The sequence below is a fragment of the Chlamydomonas reinhardtii genome, chromosome 10 (assembly GCF_000002595.2).
Source record: "Chlamydomonas reinhardtii strain CC-503 cw92 mt+ chromosome 10, whole genome shotgun sequence".
In the NCBI taxonomy this organism is placed as follows: domain Eukaryota; kingdom Viridiplantae; phylum Chlorophyta; class Chlorophyceae; order Chlamydomonadales; family Chlamydomonadaceae; genus Chlamydomonas; species Chlamydomonas reinhardtii.
The window spans coordinates 1,897,400-1,917,609 of NC_057013.1; the positions used below are offsets into that span (position 1 = coordinate 1,897,400).

Sequence of the window (20,210 nt, forward strand, 5' to 3'; positions counted from 1 at the left end):
CCGTACAAAATGTCTGTGGTTACCATACGGTGCGCGTGCTGTCTCACCGTGCCTGGCTCTCCCAGATTCGAGTCGGCGAGAACTGGGCAAGTCTACTGCCTCGCTCAGGCGACAGCACATACCAGTTTGTACCCCTTATTCTGGCCGTCAGCGACCGCCCACGCCCCCACACACCAGCACGCGGCAGCGCTCATACGCTGCTCTCCCTGTGCCGGACTATCTACAACAAGAATACGGCAGCAACATGGCTCAACAGCTATGTCAGGTCCTGGCGCCCCCAACTGGGCGACTTCCAGCCAAGCATGCGCCATGCGCCCTTATTTCATCAAAGCCACCACTCGTCGGCATTGGTTCTCTTCTCGCTTTGTGTCTGTTGACTGCGCTGTCAAACGCAGCCACACGCCATTGGATGACCGGGCTAGTGCCAGCATCAAAGACTCCTAATGCGCTGACCCCGATCTGACCCGTTCATAGTTTATCTGACGCAGGTCGTGCTACCAGGCATCTTGCAGGACGCCTGGTGGAAGTGCGCCAGGCACCGCAAGCGCGCGCCATAAACCGCGCATAGCCTCGTGGGAAGGCTCCAGACAACTTGCCAGGCAGTACACACGGCATTGTGCCTCGCCAGCCGCCTCACTCAGCCCCACGCCAGTGTCTCCATGAGCCAAGCACTCCAACCGTGCCCCAATCTGTCGCACATGCTGCAGCACAACACCCTGAGGTTCTAGTTGCAGCCGCGCTCCGTACAGCTCGACCACAAACTGCCTCGATTAGGCATCCCTGAAGCCGCGGCACTATCCCACAACAGCATACATACCGCCATATACACACGAGCACATGCGCGCGCGTACTTATTACCCAACAAACACACACACACACACACACATACACACACACACACATACACATACACACACAAACTCTTGCGCTCACACCACCTGCGGCGTCACGACCTCCACCAGCTGCCACTGCACAGCCGCCGCCTTCGCGGCAGCAGCGGCGCCTGGGCCCTGCTGCTCCGCCCCCTCCTCCTTGTTGGGCAGCTTCAGCACATCCTTCCACGACGGCGCGTAGCACTGCAGCAGCGCGGCCGAGGCGGTGCGCAGCTTGACCGCCTGGCCCGCCAACTGCGAGGCCGCCTCCTCCCAGCCCTGCAGCGGTGCCAGGCAATATGCGGCGGCAGAGGCCGCGAGGGAGTATCAGGATGTCATTCACTAGGTGCGGTGCGCCTGGCGGCAGCGCCCTGGCGCGACCGCGGGTCGAGAGCTCTTACTCAGCACCAGCCAGAGTGCCCCTCGTAGCGCCAGGCATGCCTCCCCACTGGCGCTGTCACACACCACAGCCTGCCGTCCTTCGACTACGCCTTCATGCCAATGCGGCGCACCGGGTGCTGCCAACCGCGGCGCGCTGCTTGCTTGAACATTTCGCACGCATGGTGCCCGCCCCACTCTCCTTTTGCCACTCCTAAGAACGTGGCCCAGCCCTCCAAACCTACACACCTGTGCCCCCTGCTATCACCCTGTTCACCGCCCGCGCCTAGTTGTGGCCCCTCACCTTGTTGTGGCCCACGCACATGATGACCCGGTTCCTGGCGTCATCGCACACCTCCAGCAGGCACTCGACGATGTGGTCCCGTGTCTGGCCGTCCAGCGCTGCCACCTGCACGTGCGGCCGCCCCGCGGTTGGTCTGAGCCCACTGCCCCACGTACAAGCTGCCAGTGGTTGAGCCGCACCCAAGCAGCCATGCCGACGCCACGTACGCCCTGTGTCCGCCCGATAGCTGTCTTGGCAGACACCATACCCCTGCCAAAGCCCGACGCCATAACTATGCCACCTGCTGCCATAAATGCAACGGCCCCTTTACAAGTGACGGATCCCGCTGCGCGCCCACTCTCGCCACCAATCACAGCCACCGCCCCAGACATGGTCACAGCACCGCGGGCAGCCAGCTGCAAGAGCCAGCCATGTTGCTGCGGAACCGTACGCACCGTGTAGAGGCTACCGTAATAGTGCGCGTCCACGTCAGCGAGCTCGTGCATCACTTCCGCCATCTCGTCCAAGGTTTGCTTGGTGCGCTTGCTGTTGGAGGCAAGCACCAGATCCGGTGTCCAGCCCCGCTCCTTCAGCATCTTGGCAACCTGTGTGTTTGCGGTGCAGGGGGAGGTTGACCTCACCATTGCCAATAATCAACCAGCGCCACGAGGATGTAGGGGCGGCCAGGCAATTGGTAGGCAAGCGGCGGCGGAACTGGAAGAGGAGAGAATGAAGAGGTCACGGCCGGTGGAGGCATGGCTGGGTCATGGCGCGTTGGCGGGCGACACGGGTGGGTTGAAGTGGGCAGGTGCGGCGGCCTGGTGTGTCAGCACTGCCTCGCATGCCGAGACAGCTGCAGGTCTAAGCTGCGTTAAGCTGCGTTTGACCACAGCTCCTGGAGCTGTCATGGCGCAGCTGCAAGGCGCTCATAGACGACCCGTCGTGTGTGCGCTGGCTGTGCACCTGTGCCGCTACTGCACCTGTTCCCCGCCCTCCTCTCATCCGCCCGCAACAATGCCCCCGCCCTTTCCACCCCAACGACACGCACGCTATTAGCACATGAAGGCGCTCTCCCCTGCCCCGCTCTGAGCGGGGGTACTAGTCAGCGTCTTGCCGCCCCCTTCAACCCTGAACCAACCTGTGCCGCCTGCTGCCGGCCTTGGTCCGAGACCGGTCGATCGTGATCGCGCATGCCCTCAATGTCCTTACTCTCCGCATGCCTTAAGAGGATGATTCTTTTAAGCTGGCTCGGGTTCCCTCCTGCCTTTGATGCCCGCAAGCAAATGCGCTGTCGAGCTGACGAGCAGGGCAAACGAGACGGACACGCCCACATTAAATCTGTCTAGCTTGACAAATTCAACGCGAGTTGTTTCCACTCAAGGGAAAGTAGAACGCAGGCAGGAACGCACCCCTGTTCGCCGTTCGGCGATGACAGGCAACTTAGCTATATAATGAAATGTATGTAGAGTTACAAGACTATGTCGATAGCAGTGGTGGTTGTCAGTGACCGGATCGCACGCGAAAAAGCGAAGGTTCGGCAGCAACGGCCCCCGCGACCCCCCCCCCCCCCCTGTAAGTAGGGTTCCCGGGGCAGGGTGGAGGTGGCTCAGCAGTGGTCAACGTGCATAATTTGCAGGGTGTTGAGCCGTTGCTTGGGCAGCCTAGATGCGGTCCACTGGCAGCTGGGCGGATGCGCCGGCTGGCGCGGGCGCGCGAGTCCGCGCGAGTTGGTGGGGCCTGCCTGGTGGGGCTAGTCCGTGGGCTAGTCGTGTATTCCTCGCACGATGCGGACTGCAGCGAGATTAAACGGATTGGAAATACGCGCAAGACCAGCACACTATCACGTTGATGGGATGTGGCGCCGCTTTTCGGAGGCCTAGGGAGGCAGGCGGCGAAGGCAGGCGAATGCTCGCCAGTCCCCACTCCCTCCGACAAAATATTGTGTGTGTAACTACGGTTTCCATGATTGCCTCCTCTAGTATCTTTATCAAGAACCTGGGACAACTTGCGGGACCTGTGTGTGTGTGTGTGTGTGTGTGTGTGTGTGTGTGTGTGTGTGTGTGTGTGTGTGTGTGTGTGTGTGTGTGTGTGTGTGTGTGTGTGTGTGTGTGTGTGTGTGTGTGTGTGTGTGTGTGTGTGTGTGTGTGTGTGTGTGTATGTGTGCATGTGTGTGTGTGTGTGTGTGTGTGTGTGTGTGTGTGTTGTGTGTGTAATTGTGTAATTGTGTGTTTTGGGGTGCCGTGTCCGGGTGCCGTGTTTTGGGGGGGGCAAGGCGTGCACTCTTTGCCCAGCGCGCCCACAACCCGGCTGCCAAGCGTCGCGAAGGTAACAAGTAACCCTGACACTAACTTCTTTCGTGCTGTTTATTGCTAGCCTGGAGCTCGCGACGGCGTCTTGCATTCGCATTCACTAGCAAGCACTTAGCTAAGCGTGTCCAGGTATCGACTGGCGTGCATGCGATTGGCCGCCCGCAGTAGGCACTTCACAGGAAACTACCGTGCATCCAAAACGTACACAGCCGTACCCGTAATCCATGCAATCGCTTCGCCATTGCCGGCTAGGCCAGACGGCGTGCGGTCATCACTTGTGGCTGCGTACGCTGTTGCCTTAGGGCGCGGCGATGCGTCCCGCGCCCGCATTTGGACTGGGGCTGTGGTGGGGTGGTCAGGTGGTGGTGGTGGGGGGGGGGGGCGGTCACGTCCTGTCTTGTCACCCTATTCATTCTGACGTGCCATTCCAATTAATGACCCGCCCATCAAAACGGTGCCCCTGACGATGACACTCTATACATAGCTTGCACTCTAAAAAAAATAGCAGACACGTTCGAGCACGCTCAACGCCTGACACCCAACGCCTTTCCGCGAGAAACCATCCATGCCTCGCTTTACCCCGCTGCGGAGCTGGGGCGCTTTGTCTAGGCGAGCTGAGACCGTAGTACTACCTATTACGGACATTGATGCATTCCTCGACCAGCCAATCCTCTCAGAAAAGCACAGCGCCGGCTATGATGGCCATAACGAGCCAATCGCCCTTACTATCCAGCCAGGCTCGCCGATGGCAACGACCGTCGTGACAATGCCATTGTCAGGAGCTCGGGTGCTGAGCCCGCTGCAGAAGGGCGCGCTTGAAGGTCAGAGCGCAGTTTTGTTGGTTTCACCTCCCCAGTTCACCGCGAATCAGATGAAGCGTTGTGTATGCACTCTGCTTAATTGGTTTCATGTGCCTCGTTGATGGATGGTGCGACTTGCGAAGACCCTAATCGCCAACCGCAATCGCTAAACTCGTATTAAAGCGACTGACCCGCAAAATGGGTGTCGAACAATTGTGACATAGGCAATCTTGCGGTCTTGTCAAACGTGAAGACATCGCCACTGGCGCGCCAACAGACACTACACCGAAGCTGGTGGCCCAGGCTGCCGCCTGCCAGACTTGACACGCGTGCGCCTGTTCACCTCAAGTCCGATGCAACGCCCGTCGTCTCGATCCCAACCCTGCTGCGGGAGCACCATGCAATCAGTAACCATTGCATATGTGTGCCACTGATTATGACAGCATACCGGTCCCACCCTATCTACCCGCTATCAGGCGACTTTGAGGCGGTGGTGTGTGAGCTGGTGCTGAAGGGCGCAGACGTGAATGAGAAGTGCTCGCTGACCAACCAGAACAACGACCTGGTCGAGGGGGTAAGCTCACAGCCGTGCATCTGCTACTGCAGCTTGCTTGTCTCAATTTGTAGCTGCAAGGCGCGTGCACGCGAGTGCTAGGGGTGCAACCGGGCGGGTGGCTGGGGGCTTTCGTGCATGCATGCGTAGTCGGCTCCGTCCGCTCACGCCATCCAGCATCTCTCGCCACGGTTTGCCCCGCGCGATCCGATGCGTAGACCCTTTCACCGGCGCACACAGGTCACGCCTCTGTACCTTGCGGCCCAGGCCGGCAACAGCGAGATGTGCAGGTGCGTGCCGGTTGCCCTCGCAAAGGGCACGCAGTCGTGCGCCTTGATGGTTGTTATATATGGGTCTGTGGAGTTTGGAAAGGGGGCACTCTGCATGACACCTCCCTGCTATGCACCAAGCCAAGTGGGTCATGTGGCCGAGGACTCAGGTCAGCAGCACATCAGGATTCACTGCATGAACGTGACGTAGTCATTTGGTCGAGGGCGTGGGCGTGGGCGTGGGCGTGGGCGTGGGCGTGGGCGTGGGCGTGGGCGTGGGCGTGGGCGTGGGCGTGGGCGTGGGCGTGGGCGTGGGCGTGGGCGTGGGCGTGGGCGTGGGCGATCGGGCGTGGGCGTGTGCGGGTTCGTGCCAGGAAGGGCCGAAGGGGTCAATACCGCCGCGCGTGTGTTTAGTATTGTTGGGTTAGGTGCACGGTATGTCGTGCTTCCCTGCCACATACAAATCGAGGCGCATGCTTTGCAAACTGGACTGCTGCGTGCAGGCTGCTGCTGCGGCGCGGCGCCGACGCGCGGCTGAGCAGCCTGGTGGTCCGCACCGGAGAGCGCTTCACACCAGGCGACGTGGCATTGACCAGGGTGCGTGTGAACGGGGCGGGACAGGGACAGGGGCAGCACTTGATGTCCCGATCCCCGTATGCAAGAGGCGTTCCCTGGAGTGGGTGAGAACGTGCACACGGATGCATGTGAGTGTATGAGGGTATGCACCGCATTGGGTTCCACGCCGTGCAGCTGTTTGCTGAGGCGGTGATAGCTAGTGTACCTTAAAAGTAGCAGGGCGCGTGAGTGCTCAGCCGCACTTAAAATCGCAAGCTCTTGATTGTTTATATCGCAACGCCTCCACGCAGCTCTTTCCACAAAGCCGCCGCGCCTGCACCTACTTGCGCAGTACTGCGACTGCACGTCCTTTACCCCCTGGAACTGAACGGCCTCCAAACTGCACATGCTGCCGCTGAGTACCTGCTGCTGCTTGCGTATGTGCACCGCTCCCGTGCTGACTACTGCAGGGCTACGTGCGGCTGTGGTGGAGGCTCCGCAGGTAGGCGAGTAATGCCGACCCGGCTTCGTGTGCTTGCCGATTTATGGAAAGCATCAGGCCATCAGGGTTGCGGCAGCTTCCCTTAGGCCTTAGGCAAAAAAGTGCGTGCGTACAACTCGTGATCTCGTGGATGACGGAAGTTGGCCACATGCGCCTGCCGTTGTCCTACCGCGCCTGCTGCATGCACCGATTGCCGTCCCTGCCTACGCGCTGCACAGGGCGGCGAAGAGCCCCAACAAGAGCAAGGTGATGGCCGAGACACTTCACCGCCAGGTCTCAGCGCCACAGCCGTGAGGCCGGCAACAGGGGCACCCCTGGCCGGCAAGGTGTGGGGCGAAGCATTAAATCCTCTTATTGGGGGGCTGCTACATTAGTTTCATGTCTGTCGGCATTCACCGCAAGCTGTGCGACGGCAGGAGATCGTTATGTGTGATCGGGGGGGGGGGGGGCAGGGGTAAAGAATCCGGAATCTGCTTTCAGAATTGTGATCAGGTAGTAGTTGCGAAGATGTGGGCCCCTCATAAGTCGAGGGTCGGTCGTCGAATTTCAGGGTCCCAAGGTTTCTTCACCGGTGTCCCGGAAAGTGTAGTCTGGGCCTCATAAGACAGCCGGGCAAGCCCAGACCGCTGCCCAAAGCATGATATGGAAGCTTTTGAAGGCTGGGGAATGTCAGGAGCCTACCAGAAGACGAAGGGCTACTGCCCGTCAACACATGTTGGGTTGGGATGTTGGGGTGCGACACGTCTCGCCTAACCAGAACGGCAGAACGTCCCTGAAGTCGCGGACCGGTGCTTGCACGCCCAAGGAAAACGCATACACATGTCTTATGCGTAGATATGTCTCGTTGTGGGATGAATTAGATGAGTGCACCTGAATGGTGGCAGATGTTCACCACCGTTGACAACGTGGCTGCTGCTGTGGTAAAAACGGGCCCTTCTTCTTGAGAGAGTGGTTACAAAGCCCTGCCCTGCGAACTTCTCATGCTTGCGTGCTGATAGAGCTCGCTGAAAGCAGTCAATTTACGCCATCCTGGTTGAGTACAGATGTGTTTAATGGAGTGTATGGCACGGTACGGCACGGTCGTCGGTCGGGGGTTCTGGGAGGTTTGCAGGTGGTGGTCGGGAACCATGGTTTGTTGTTGTCTTGTGTGTGGTTACAAGGTGGTGAGCACGACGTGCATTCCTGTCCCTGGATAGACCGAGGCCCGGGCCGGGGGAGCCCTTATAACGCCAGCAACACTTATAAATGCGGCTAGTTTGGTCCCCGAATGGGGGTGCTTTTGCTCCTGTGACACGCCAATCAGTGGCGCCAACATCAGTTGCAAATATAGTGTAGCATGGGAGGTACCCTTGTAAGCCTTTTGTGCCAGCCAAAAGACCTAAACGAGATGAGGGGTGTTACGTGGCGGTGGGGCTTTGGCGGGCTTCGGCTTGGCTTCGACTCATGCGCGTAACGCTATGAAGGTCGGCAGTCAACCAGGGGGTGGGTGTTTCTCTCTGGGCCGGAGACGGTCCCTCGCGGCGTGGGTGTGTGATGGGACAGGGTTCAGGCAGGTTGACTGTCCCTTCAATTGTAATTCGCATCCTTTTGTGCCAGTATTGATTTTGGTGGCGACGAACGCACGACCTACGCACGCATAGGCAGTAACAAGGGCTTGACAACAGTGCCCCGCAGAGTGCACAGAGTAAGACATGAATCTCATCCTGTCTCATTCCTATTCCTCAGGGGCGCGCGGAGTTGGCGTGCCCCCGGTGGGGCGCACCTCTTACCGGTATGTTGGCTTGACGAAACGTGGGTCTTTGCGTCCGCCGATTAGGTAGCACATACATTCGTGTAACCAGATCGTGTTGCTCTCATAGGAGATGTCGGCAGCGTATCTGGCCCACCTGACTTATGCAGGGGTGCGCGGGTGAGGCTTGCCCCCCGCCACGCAGTATCTCTTGGCTGCGCCCACAGCCCCTCACGCCGTTGTACCTTGCGCCCTGCCCCCAATCACACCCCAGCGCTTGCACCTTGGCTCGGCGGCCTTCCGCCATACAGTGCAGCGCGCAACTGGGGGCACGCCGTGCGAGCCCTGGCGGCCACTAGCAACCCTGAAGAACTTCCCATTCAGAACTTTCCCTGGGCAGCAGTACGTTGCATACGATACACACTGGCGTTCTTGCGTGTGATGCACAGAACACTTTCTCAGGCGCGTGTGTAGTTGAGGCAACCACGTCTTGGGTGCGTCAGCGAGTTTCAGTAACGACATCCAACCGGCTCAGGTCACCGGCCCGCACCAGCCGGCAATGTCGCCTCTGGCTGCTGCGCGCCGCTGCGCGTGCCAAGCCGCTAGGATTATACCGTGCGCAAGACCCTGTTACCACACACAGAGACACCGCTGGGCGTCGCGAGTGGCGCATTCCCAAGCGTCTTCACATGTACTGCCAGCGCCTCTGTTCGCAGCGGCACGTGCCCAGCTTTTACGAGCGCAGGAATTCGGGAACCATGGCTGACTACACTACTACCGTAGGAAAGCGGTGAAGCGAGAGCGTGGGTGTTGTAAAGAGCGCGTGCCTTGTTCCTTCTCGCTTCATGTAATTTCATATTATAGTCTAAACATGGCAAATTGCTCCTTTGGTGTGACATAGAGAGCCACGGACGAAGATTGGCGCGCGTAGCGGCTCACCCTAGGCCCGCAGTGCCCGGAACTGCTTTGAAGAATCGATGAGTCACATCACTACATCGTTTTGCTCAGACTGATGTGAAAAGGAGAAAAACGGAGGTGAGAAAGGACCATGGAGAGAGCCGGGGGCCGACTGACCCATTCGACCCATCTTACGTCAGGGCAACAAGTCTGAACAAACTCGTCTATTGTCTATAGTGCGTTTGCCCACTACATTTCCGTGTCAGGTTAGCACTCCAAATGTTATCCATCTCGACGTGTGAAATTGAGTGCGTCACTGTCCTTGACACATTAGTTTGCATGTGCATTTAAACAATAGCACTGTTGATGAAACTAGGAATGGACTGCAAGTAAGGGACGCTCCAGTACTGAGAGCAAGCCCAGGAGCTCGGGGCCCCCTTCAGTGCAGTGAGCCACTGTTGCTACCATGCTTTGTTGTTTCGGGCGGCCACCACCGCCACAGCAGCAGCAACAGCAGCTGCAGCAGGCCCCGGCTCCGACCCCGACTCCGCCCGTTAAGGACTCTGCCTTCCAGCCTGTGGAGCCTGCGGGGCCGGCTCCCTTCGCGAAGCAGTCAGAAAGGAAGAGCACTGACACAGTCAAGCAGGAGCAGCATGCTGCACCGAGCTCGACCGGACTGCCCATCGTGGGCAAGCTTGCGACACCGTTGCTGACGCCGGCTGGCATTTCCGTTGCTATTACCGATGGAAATGTCCAAACGACTGAGGCTGCGGGCCTGTTGCAGGTGCGCGAGCTCTTTGGTGGCGGGCATGCAGCAGGCGTCGAGGCGGGCTTTCGCGCACACGGTGTTTCGGCCACGCCGTCATTTAACTACGCACCAAATGCAGCATATGCGAGTTTGTAAATCGCAGGGTCGCTCAGCGGCTGTGTCGCTGTCGCGCAAGAGTCAGCCTTGAGAGTAACTTTGTTGCGCCTTCGCAGGGCCTGGACCTTCAGCGGCGGATATCGCGACTGCAGGGGCACTGGTGGACACGGGTGGAGGACGCTCTCGATTTGCTTGTGAAGTCGTGCTCGGCATCCTGTGCCAGGTGCGCGTGCAACTGCGTTTTCCTTATCTCAACACGCGTTATGTTCAACTCGGACGTCAGTACGCTGAAACGCCCGCAAGCCGGCTTCGCAGTGTGAATGTTTCCCTGGGCGCACGGGTTTTTGGATATCCCGGGTTGCGGACAGATGTTCACAGCGCCAGCGAGCGATACTTGTGGTAAAAGCGTCGTGGGCGTCAGCGATTTACGTAAATCTGTGTGCGGCCCCGCACATTCTGTGCGGCCCGGGGTTTTTGCGGGGCCTTGCGGCCGGTGTTGTCCACAGCATGCGCCTGATTGGACCGGGATGTACGCGTAATTATGCTTGGTCTCGCGCGGACGACCGCCCCGCGGCAGCGGTTGCTGCGGCTCACAGTACTGCGTGTCGCGTTCGACGCCGCTCACTGAAGAAGCCTGTCGGCCCGCCCCTGCGCCCCCTCGCAGCATCTGGCTCATGGACGAGTCCACCGAGTCGTTCGTGGTTATCCTCAGCAAAGGCCCGATGCGTCAGGCCGTGCAGCCTGGGTACTCGCTGCACCTGGGATCCGAGTATGACTCAAATAGCCCGTCCAGCCTCACGTCGTTGTGGGACACCAAGGTGTGTCCAGGGGATCTGGGCATGTTACGCGGGTCGTGCCGCGGGTTCGGCGGATCTGGGCACGTTGCGCGGGTCGGCCGCACTGCTTGGCGGGAGAGATCGGCCGCTCATTCGCGTGTAGCCAGGTACCATCAAAGTTTCGTTTACAAGGCCGTTGTGACCATACGGACTCGTCCTCCCAGTGATCACGCACGGTCTTCGGGCCTGCTTCCACCGCGCGCGAAACCGCCGCGCTGCGCTCTAAACCACCCCACCCCATCCTGCCCCACGACGACACTTACAGGCGGCCCAGTCATTTTCGGTCTCGGCGCAGCAGCACTCGAGCAATACGTCCAGCCTACACGCCGCGCGCCCCTGCCCCGCCGACTGGAAGCTGCTTTACAACGCACACCACTTCACTGACTTCCTCGCCTGGCCGCTGCTGGCCTCGCCGTTCTCTAGCAGCAAGGACGCCGATGGCCACGAGAGCGTGTCGGGCCTCGCGCTCATGGGCAGCCTCAACAACACCAGCGGCCATAACAACGTTGCGGCGGCGGCAGCGGCTGCCGCCACCGCCTCGGAGAGCGGCGCTGGCGCGCCGCAGGTGGTCGGCGCGTTGACCCTGTACTTCAGCCGGCCGGGCGCGGACGTGCTGACAGACCCGCTGCCGTCCATCTTCAGCAGCCCGGTGGAGCAGGAGTTGGTGGCGCTGGCCTTCAGTAACCTGCTGTTCAGCGGGGGCCCGGAGCCCGTGCGGCAGGTGCGGCCAGGGTATAGGCGGCGCGCGTGGCACATTGCTCATGGGGACGGGTGGCTGGCGAGGGTCGGAGGCTGGCATAAGGGCAGCGCCAATGGCCGAGCGCGGGTTGCTGCTCATCAGCAACGAGGGCTTGGTTTTAGTTGAATTGCCGTAAACAGCAGACGTTGCGCTCGCAGGGCGTGCATGCGACCGCGCTCCGCGCAACCAATACTTACCACCCCACTGCCTTGCGTCTCTCACTCCCCAGGTGTGCGAGCTGGTGGTGGCGATGCAACTGGCGGCCGGCACGGGCGAGGTGGCGGCGGCGGTGGCGAACGGGCTGCAAGCGCGGCTGCGGCACGTGCTGTCGGTGACGCCCATAGCCTTGCTGGCGCTGGTGCCGCCCAAGCAAGTCAGCGCGGTTGTTTTCCGCGACATGACTGCGGCCGCCGCGGCGGAGGCCGCCGCCGGACTCGACAGCGTGGCGGGCGGCAACAGCTCTCAGACGCTGCCGCTGCTGCACCCCGCGCTGGCGTCCGTGGCGGGCGGCGGCACGCCCTACAGCGGCAGCCACTCGCACGGCGGCGGCACGCGCAACCAGTACCGCAACACCGGCATCCACGTGGGCGGCGGCGGGCTGGAGCGCTCGCTGGAGGGCGTGGGCGGCCCGGGCACCATTGAGCGCTCGCCCAGCCTGCTGGGGACGGGCCTGCGCGGCGAAGCCGCCGCGGCTGCGGCTGCGGCCGCGGGCAGCGGTGGCCACGCCGCCGGCGCCGGCACCGCGGGCGTGGGCGGGCTTAACTCGCTTGCGGACATGGCCGGCGGCAACTCCCGCGTGTACATGCACAACAGCCGCAGCATGGGTGTGCTGCACGGGCAGAACAACCCGTCCGGGCTGTTCTCCTGCCGGCTGGACAAGATGCCGTCGCGCTACAAGGCGCTGGTCTACCCGCTCTCGCACACGCTACTGCAGGTGGTTCTGCAGCAGCGGCTAGAGAAGAAGCTGAAGGACCAGCAGACCCGGGCGGGCGGCCCGGCCGCGATGGCCGCCGCCGCGGCGGCTGCGGCGCAGCAGAAGAAAGACCAGGCGTCAGCGCTACGTGATATGTGCATGAGTGCGGCCGCCGCGGCGGCAGCGGCCGGCGGCGCCACGCCTGGCGGCTGGATCGTAGGCGATTGCAACGAGCACCTGCACGCAGTGCACAGTCCCTCGCGCGACGTGTACGTCATGACGCGAGTGAACGCCCGGCGGCCGCACTCGCTCGTGGTCGCCACGGCGGAGCTGGGCCTGAACGGCATGGGGGCCAGCGACGCCGCAGCGGCTGCGGCTGCGGTGGCCGCGGCGGCAGCCGTCGCGGGCGGGTCGGCGGCGGCGGCAGCCGCCGCCGCAGCGGCTGCTGCTGCTCCCACTCCGCCGCTCAACAGCACCACCTACATGGCTGTGTACTTGGCGTTCCCGGACCGCCTGCCGCGGCCGCTGCTGGAGGCGGCCCTGGCGGACACACAGCTGATGATGAGCCGGGTGAGGCTAGGGCGCTCGTTAAGCAGTCGAGCCGGGGTGTCAGGCAGTGTGCGATCTGGGTCGGGCGACTGATGTGGCGGGCTGTACACAACAGCCTTCACTTACAACAGTAATCACAGTATTCACTTCTAAAAGTACTCGCAGAATCAGAAGTTCTAGCCTTTCCCGGTGTTTGATCTGCGACATGATTGCGATCAGCACCTTCGACTCAACTTGCTCACTTCCTTGCTTTGCCGTCTTGCCGCTCATGCCCGCAGCTGGTGGCGCCGCTGATGCGGCTGCGCTTTGAGGGCAACCTGTCAGACGAGTGGCAGGCGCTCGCTACTGCCGCCAACAACCTGCCCAGCCCCGGCGGCCCAGCGCTGCGCATTGCGTCCAGCATGTCTGCCAGCCAGGCGCGCCAAACGCCGCCTGTGCCGGTGCCGCTGCTGCTGTCGGGCGCGGGCCACAACGCGGGTGACGGTAAGCCGGCGCGGCGTTGTGCTGCATTCTGGCAGGCCCTGTCGGTGTGTACCTGCCAGGCTGCCACCGTTGCAAGTTGACCTTATCACCAAACTCAAAGGGGTAAAACATGAAGTCCCTGCCTCATGCCTATGCAACAACCCGAACACAGGCTCCCCAAGCGTCATGGGCAACAATGCCGCCGGCGACTCGCACTCAAACACCTGGCTCAGCCGCCTGGGGGCGCCGCACCCGCCCGCCTCCTCGCCGCTGGGCCTGGTCTCCAGCAGCGCCGCAGGCGGTGGAGGGATGTGCGGCGGCGGCGGCGGGGTGGGCTCGGCGGCTCAGCTGGCGCCCGCCAGCACCTCGGAGCTGCACCTGGAGGGGCTGTCGGCGGGCGAGGCGCTGCAGCAGATGAGCGTGTTGGTGTCGTCGTACATGGACACGCTGCAGGTGGGCCGATCAAGCGTGCGGTCGAAGCGTCTCGCCTCGCCGGTGACCGCGTGACCGGCGTGCGCGGTGACGGGTTGTAACTATGTCCTATTGTACTTTTACGCGGCCCGCATAGCCTATTGTGAAGTATTGGCGCCGTGTCGAGGGCCATGTCGGATGCTGCGGCCGTTTGTCTTTCAGCTACTCATGCCTTGAACCACCGCGCCACGCCCTTAACTCTACGCCCCTGCCTACCGCCGCCTTCGCACGCCCGTCGCCCACGCCCTCACCCACCGCCGCCCCACGCCCATCACCCACGCGAGTGCAGGCGCTGCAGGGCCAGCTCATGGCCAGCGACCGCATTGCGGAGTCTCTGCGGCGCGAGGACCTGCCTCACCTGCAGCTGCTGGAGGTGCTGGGGCACGGCGGCGGCGGCGTGGTGTTCCGCGGCAAGCTGCACGCGCTGGAGGTGGCGGTCAAGGTGTTTGAGGTGCCGGGAGACCTGGCCACCGCGGCGGGTGGGTGGCGGCCGGGAAGGGAGGGGGGCAGGGAGATGGAGGGATGGGAGGGTTGGCGTATTGTGGGGGTTAGGGATGCGGGCGGGTTTGGGCCGGGCGGTGCGGGGCGTGGTGTGTTGTGGGCTGGAAGGCGCACGTTCGGGGTTGGGGTCGAGTGCCAGTTCGGCGGTTGTAAGTGAGCAGCCGGAAACTAGTGAAGGGAGTGGCGTGGAAGGATGACCATGTCGATGTCATGTTTGCGCTGGTGCCGCAGGCCTGTCGTCGTTGCAGTCGCTTCCGGCTGGCGGCAAGAAGGACGGCGCGGCGGGCGGCGGCGGCGGCACGGAGGAGAAGCAGGCGGCGTGGCCGGCAGTGGGCGACCGGCGTGTGCTGCAGCGCAGCGCTCTGGAGCTGGCGGTCACCGCGTCGCTGAGCCACCCCCATATCATCCAGGTGCGACCTGCAGGGGCGCTGCTGGGGCGGGTGTTGAGGCGCTGCGCTCTGCCGCCATGCGGGGTTGGGGAACCAATCGGGCTGCTCCCTTGCCGCACGCGCACATGCACGCCTCTGTCTGCCAGCCACCGCCCATCGGCTCATCGGTGTGCAGTCAGAGTGCAGCACTGCGCCGCTGCTACGCTGCCATCTAACTTGCCATGCCCTTCCCTTGCACCGCACCCCAATTATGACAACCACGCCTGCGCAGGTGTACTCTCTGTACACCAACATGGTGCTGGTTAAGCAGAAGCCGCCCAAGCACGGCACCAGCGGCGTGCAGCTTCTGGAGCTCAGTGCGGCCACGGCGCTCAGCCGCGCGGACGAGGGTATCCCCTGCTCCGCGCTGTGCATGGAGTACTGCGACATGGTGCGTGGGCGCCTGAGCGGCCGCGGCGGCCTTGGGGGGAAGGGATGGCGATGGGGCTGGTGCACGTGCACGTGCGTGCGTGGCTGTAAGGAAAGAGTTAGCCGGTACTGTCGCGTGGCTAGTGGGAAAGCCGGTTATGGAGGCGTTGAGCCGGCTGCTCTTCAAACCGCAGGGCACGCTGGCGCACGCCATCGACCAGCACCGCTTCATGACGGTGACGCCGCTGGGCTCGCGGCGGCCGGCACTCAAGGCCATCTGCACCACCCTGCTGGAGGTGGCGCTGGCGCTGCGGCACCTGCACGCGCGCAACCTGGCGCACTGCGACCTCAAGCCAGCCAATGTGCTGCTCAAGAGCTCGCGCCGCGACAGCCGCGGCTTCACTTGCAAGGTGCGTGTGGGGGGGGTTGAAGCCTCGCCACCCGGGTTGTTTCCACCGTTCTCAGTCAGAGATTCGCGAGGGAGAGAAGGGAGCCGTGGTCGCCGGACGCTTCTAAGGCGGTCAGGGGCGTTGGGGGTGTTGTGGTGCACGACGTGGTGCTGCCGCCCCGTCCATGCCGCTGTGCCCCTCGCCCCTGTGTTTCACAGCTGGCGGACTTCGGGTACGTGTCGGTGCTCAAGGCGGCGATGCCGGGCGGCCGGCCCACCATTCTGCCGGAGGAGGCGTGCGGCACGGTGACCCACATGGCGCCGGTGAGAATGTGGCAGGACAGGTGGTTCAATTTAATAGGATATGCATGAGGAGTGAGGGCATGGTGGCTGGGCTGAGGCCTGTAGGAAACAGACAGGATGGTCATGGGTTGGCTGAAGTATAAATATGTATGCGGCGTCTTGTGAGGAGGTTGCCAGCGTCATGGCTCTGAAGCTGCTGCTCGTTGTCGCGAGTCGCAGGAGACGTTCATCAAGGGCCAGCCCCTGGACTTCTCCGTCGAGTAAGTGCCTGACGTGCCTTTGTCTTCATTGCGTATGACTAATTGAGGGCTAACAACATGCCACTCGATGCCGAAAGGTCCCCCTTGTCGTTGCAACGCGCCCATTGCCTCCTAAACGTCTGACGCCTCGGCCGAATCCTCTGTCCCATTCCAATCCGCAGCACCTTCTCCTTCGGCATCCTCATGTGGGAGTGCTACACCTGTGCCCGGCCCTACTCGGACGTGCCAGAGGACCAGATCGCGCAGCGCGTGACGCTGAAGGGGCTGCGGCCCACCTTCCCGCCCGACACGCCGCGCGCCTACGGGTGGGTGCCGTGCAGGGGCGGGAGGCAAGCCCGTTTTGCGCCATCCCTGGAGCAACGCGCCGTCAGGCGTGCTGTTGCGCCGGAATGGGCTTCCAGGCTGCCCGATTGCGCGATGTGGCCGCGTGGCCGCATCAACACCCGGCTGGCACCGTCCTTACGGTTCTGTCCTTACTGACCGCGCTGCTTGGCCACAACCCTCCTTCGCGACTGCCGCAGGTCGCTCGCGCGCCAGTGCTGGAGCCAGGACCCCAACGAGCGGCCCTCCGCATCGGAGATTGTGAGCGCGCTGGAGAACATGCTGCAGATTATGAACACACAGCTTCCCGCCATCCCGCCCATGAAGCCCAAGGCCCCCGCGCCCGGCGCGCCGGCCGCCGCCGCCTCGCCGTCTGTGTCGGCTGGGCCAGGCGGCGGCGCGCCCGCGCCGGCGGTGGAGAAGGCGGCCGCGGCCGCGTCACCGCAGGTGACCGCGCAGTCGCCGCTAGGGCGTGGGCAGGCGCCCGCGTCGCCGCGGCCGGCGCCGGCGGCTGGCGGCGCGCTTATGGACGCGCTGGCGGTGCCGATATCGCCCTCGGATGCGGCTGCAGCGAGTGCTGTGAAGGCGTGATCGCATTGCGTGGAAGCAGGGGGCTACGGAGCTCTCAAAAGCCATTTGAGCATTATGCATGTGCACGCGCATTGGGTGACTCTGGCACTTGGGGAGGAGCAAGGTGTGAGAGCTTCCCGTCGGGTTGACACAGGGTGAATTTAGCGCTGCTGCATGCCTTGTTGCCACGGTGTATTAATCCGATCGACGTCCCCTGTCGACATGTCTGCGAAATCCACAGCAGCATAGGCCGCGCAGGGCGGGGCAGAACGAGTATTGGGCAGGGATTGATGGAGTGCCTGCTGTCGAGCAAATGGAACATTGCCAGGCACGCGCTTGGGTGCGTCCAGCACAGGGTCCTGGCGGTGGGTCCATAACTCCTATGGATGGATGGATCGATGGATGGATGGCGCGCGTGCCGGCACTGCGTGCGTGCATGGCGAGCGTTGCACATGCGGCTTGGGGGGGCTTGCCGAACAACCTGGGCACTACTGGATGGGTTTCGACATCTGCATGTAGGCACGGGTATTACGGTGGTTTGATTGTGCTCCCGCACCAGAATGATGTTAGTGCACGTGCTTGAGTGCGGTGCCGCAATAGGGTGTTGCTTATAACGTGCGGCAGCCTACGCAGCCTACGTCGGGCAGACCAGCTTGCGCGTCGGAGGTTACTAGTAAATGGATCCGATGCCGCGTTTGTGGGTGTATGTGGGTTTGTGTGTATGTGATGCAGCTTGTCGAATGGTGCAATGGGGAACTGGGTGTGCCACGCAGGCATTTGATATGGGCGCATGGGATTGCTGCAACCTGTTTCTGCATCACCACGGCCTGCATCGCAACGCATGACATGCTTGTTTCTGTGTTCTGACCGGACCGGTGAAAGCCCGTGATACAGGCATGGCGGGACTCGCCGCGCAAAGCATTGCCCCAGTAACCCAGGTTCAAAGCCTTGCGCACAGCTACGTATGTGGCAAGAATGGGCACTGACGGAAGCGGGCAGCACGGTGAGAAGGGTGCATTTAGGGCTGGCGTGTTCAAAGGAACGGCGGGAGTTAGATTGATGAAGTGCTGGACGAGTGTACGCGAGATCAGCACCGCTACGGGAGGGGGGGGCGAAGTAGCGCTGCGGAAGCGTCAGGCATGGAAGCGTTGCCCTGCGCTGCGGGTGGCAATGCCAGGGCAAGAGGGGATAGCTTGCTGAGCCCATGCCCCCATGCAGCCCACTAGAGCAAGTGCCCCGGCTTTTAACACATGATATGGATGATTCTTGGGAGATTCGAAAGAGGCTCGCCCTGTGATTGAGACTGGGAAACGAACTCGACCTCGGATAGACCTGCAGGGGAGGGTTTATGAGGTGGCCGCACTGCGGCTGGTGTTGTGCATGCTCCAGGTCTCGGCAGGCGGAGCTTACGGTAATCTAGAATAAGAGTCTGAATTTGCGTTGGAGGTGCGCCGCAGGTTGCGGTTTGGCTTCCTGTGTGCAATGTACGGTGGGCATAGATGGTTGTCGCAAGCTTTGGGCAGTAGGCTTCGGCGGATCGTAGCTAGGTGTGCCTGTCCTGCAGAACTTCTCACGAGGGGCCTGGGGCGGAATGTATGAGCTCCCGGTGCAGTTGTGCTTGCAGGTGACCTCTGAGCAGTACCTATCCGTGGGAGACCGTGAGCTTGGATGGCCGGCTGGGTGTCGTCGCAGGCAGTCTCTGTGTGCTGAAGGTTCCGCAAGCGCTTAGTCAAGTCCGGAACCAATAGATCTGCAGATCCAGGCACATCCTAACACGGCCTGTCCCCGAGCTTTGCAGCTTGCTGCGCTTAGCCGGATGCTGACTGGTAGTTTAAGTGTGAGGTGTGACATGCTGCTTGCTCCACCCAGCTCCAAGCTCCATTAGCCCCCACCCCCACCCCCCCGGGGAAAAGCTGCGGAGTTTGGTGGCTTCGCAAGTTGCCCACGAGGAGTGAGCGGTCAGCTGGTCCTGGCTGGTCACGGGGCTGCCAGGGCAGAGCTGACGTCCCTGCCCTTGTAACTGAAGAAAGAGGACCGAGCCAATTGTGCCTTCAGATGGATGGCAGCCTCTGTGGGCGGAACACGGAAGTTCTACGACACACAAGTATATAACCCCGCGGACGGCGCCCTGGGGCATCTAGATGTGTCTTTTTCCGACTGTCCTACTACAGCGGCCACCTCTGGGGCGTGGGCGCCCTTGCTCATCAAGGCCGAGCTCAGAGCAGCTCGGGTCACAGCGAGTTTCGAGACACTATGCTTTGCATTAATGCTTCATCTAGCGGACGGCGCAGTCCTTCGTCAGAGCTACACGCGCTTTGCACACCCAGATACCGGTATTCGTTGCCGTGAAGGTAGCAATCGGGAAGGCGGCCCAGCAACAGAGCACGGAACAGGGCAACTCAAGAGTCACCTGCCAGCTGCATACATGGCCACTTCGGGTCAGTCGTGCCAAATGATGCATCCCGCACTATCCTCATTAACATCCATCGTACCCGCACAAACTCTAGCTGAACACCCGCTCGGAGTAAGACTGCGACCTCATCTCGTCCACGCGAGTGCAGTCTTCACCGCGCAGAAGCGCACGCGCCTGGACTGTAGCACCTGTGACGCCGGCGCTCTCAATGCAGCGCCCGCGCCAAGTCCTCCACGCGCCGTGTGAGCTCCTCCGCCGTCACCTCGGGACCCATCACCGTAGCCACACGAGCCACGTCCTGCGCGCGGCACGACCGAGTGTGATGTGTCAACGCCAAGATTGCTGCGGCCTTCCCTTCCCTTCCCTTCCCTTCCCTTCCCTTCCCTTCCCTTCCCTTCCCTTCCCTTCCCTTCCCTTCCCTTCCCTTCCCTTCCCTTCCCCTCCCCGTCCCGTGCGCATCGCGTGTCGGTGGGTAGGCGGGGAAGGCGGAGGCGGAGGCGCCGGAGTAGGCGACCGGGAGACGGTGGGGAGGCGCCGGGGGCTCTCCTGGGATGCGATGTGGCGTGTTCTGACACAGCGTGATGCGACGCGGCGTGGAGTGACGTGATTTGTTGGAGGTTTAGAGCTGGACATAAGCCGGGTTAGGGGCGATCTGATGCGCTGTGCCGCTTCGCA

General features: G+C 62.1%; 4 protein-coding genes across 4 annotated transcripts in view; 2 read left to right on the plus strand and 2 right to left on the minus strand.

Moving 5' to 3' along the window:
* Nucleotide 1: 1 nt before the first annotated feature.
* Nucleotides 2–2,977, minus strand: CHLRE_10g431850v5 (uncharacterized protein). The gene is made up of 4 exons (XM_001702443.2): nt 2,672–2,977; nt 1,989–2,138; nt 1,555–1,659; nt 2–1,151 (listed from the first exon to the last, which is right to left on the minus strand). Exons 1-4 carry the CDS (start codon nt 2,723–2,725, stop codon nt 930–932), a joined length of 531 nt encoding a protein of 176 aa, XP_001702495.2. The 5' UTR covers nt 2,726–2,977; the 3' UTR covers nt 2–929.
* Nucleotides 2,978–4,277: 1,300 nt separating this feature from the next.
* On the plus strand, nt 4,278–8,370 carry CHLRE_10g431900v5 (uncharacterized protein). Its single transcript, XM_001702621.2, has 6 exons — nt 4,278–4,663; nt 5,119–5,216; nt 5,436–5,485; nt 5,968–6,061; nt 6,490–6,521; nt 6,740–8,370. Exons 1-6 carry the CDS (start codon nt 4,609–4,611, stop codon nt 6,813–6,815), a joined length of 405 nt encoding a protein of 134 aa, XP_001702673.2. The 5' UTR covers nt 4,278–4,608; the 3' UTR covers nt 6,816–8,370.
* Nucleotides 8,371–9,107: 737 nt separating this feature from the next.
* On the plus strand, nt 9,108–19,154 carry CHLRE_10g431950v5 (uncharacterized protein). The gene is made up of 15 exons (XM_043066657.1): nt 9,108–9,931; nt 10,129–10,235; nt 10,677–10,830; nt 11,114–11,569; nt 11,817–13,070; nt 13,328–13,532; nt 13,684–13,964; nt 14,272–14,461; nt 14,715–14,893; nt 15,144–15,302; nt 15,475–15,690; nt 15,888–15,992; nt 16,191–16,231; nt 16,393–16,536; nt 16,753–19,154. The coding sequence occupies exons 1-15, from the start codon at nt 9,614–9,616 to the stop codon at nt 17,141–17,143; spliced, it is 4,200 nt and encodes a 1,399-aa protein (XP_042920054.1). The 5' UTR covers nt 9,108–9,613; the 3' UTR covers nt 17,144–19,154.
* A 7-nt stretch (nt 19,155–19,161) lies between these two features.
* Nucleotides 19,162–20,210, minus strand: part of CHLRE_10g432000v5 (uncharacterized protein) — a 12,638-nt gene continuing 11,589 nt past the window's right edge. The window contains exon 27 of the mRNA XM_043066658.1: nt 19,162–19,833. Coding sequence (XP_042920055.1) covers nt 19,741–19,833 — 93 coding nt within the window. The 3' untranslated portion in view covers nt 19,162–19,740. The remainder of the gene's footprint in view (nt 19,834–20,210) is intronic.

Bases quoted from the DNA above. Each gene is read 5' to 3' on its own strand.
- CHLRE_10g431850v5 (XM_001702443.2), bottom strand. From the start codon at position 2,725: ATGCGCGATCACGATCGACCGGTCTCGGACCAAGGCCGGCAGCAGGCG. The intron at 1,660-1,988 runs GTGCGTACGGTT...CCGCACGTGCAG, and splicing joins ATTACGGTAGCCTCTACACG to GTGGCAGCGCTGGACGGCCA. The intron at 1,152-1,554 runs GTGAGGGGCCAC...GCACCGCTGCAG, and splicing joins TGTGCGTGGGCCACAACAAG to GGCTGGGAGGAGGCGGCCTC.
- CHLRE_10g431900v5 (XM_001702621.2), top strand. From the start codon at position 4,609: ATGCCATTGTCAGGAGCTCGGGTGCTGAGCCCGCTGCAGAAGGGCGCG. The intron at 5,217-5,435 runs GTAAGCTCACAG...CGGCGCACACAG, and splicing joins ACAACGACCTGGTCGAGGGG to GTCACGCCTCTGTACCTTGC. The intron at 6,522-6,739 runs GTAGGCGAGTAA...CGCGCTGCACAG, and splicing joins CTGTGGTGGAGGCTCCGCAG to GGCGGCGAAGAGCCCCAACA.
- CHLRE_10g431950v5 (XM_043066657.1), top strand. From the start codon at position 9,614: ATGCTTTGTTGTTTCGGGCGGCCACCACCGCCACAGCAGCAGCAACAG. The intron at 9,932-10,128 runs GTGCGCGAGCTC...GCGCCTTCGCAG, and splicing joins AGGCTGCGGGCCTGTTGCAG to GGCCTGGACCTTCAGCGGCG. The intron at 10,236-10,676 runs GTGCGCGTGCAA...GCCCCCTCGCAG, and splicing joins TGCTCGGCATCCTGTGCCAG to CATCTGGCTCATGGACGAGT.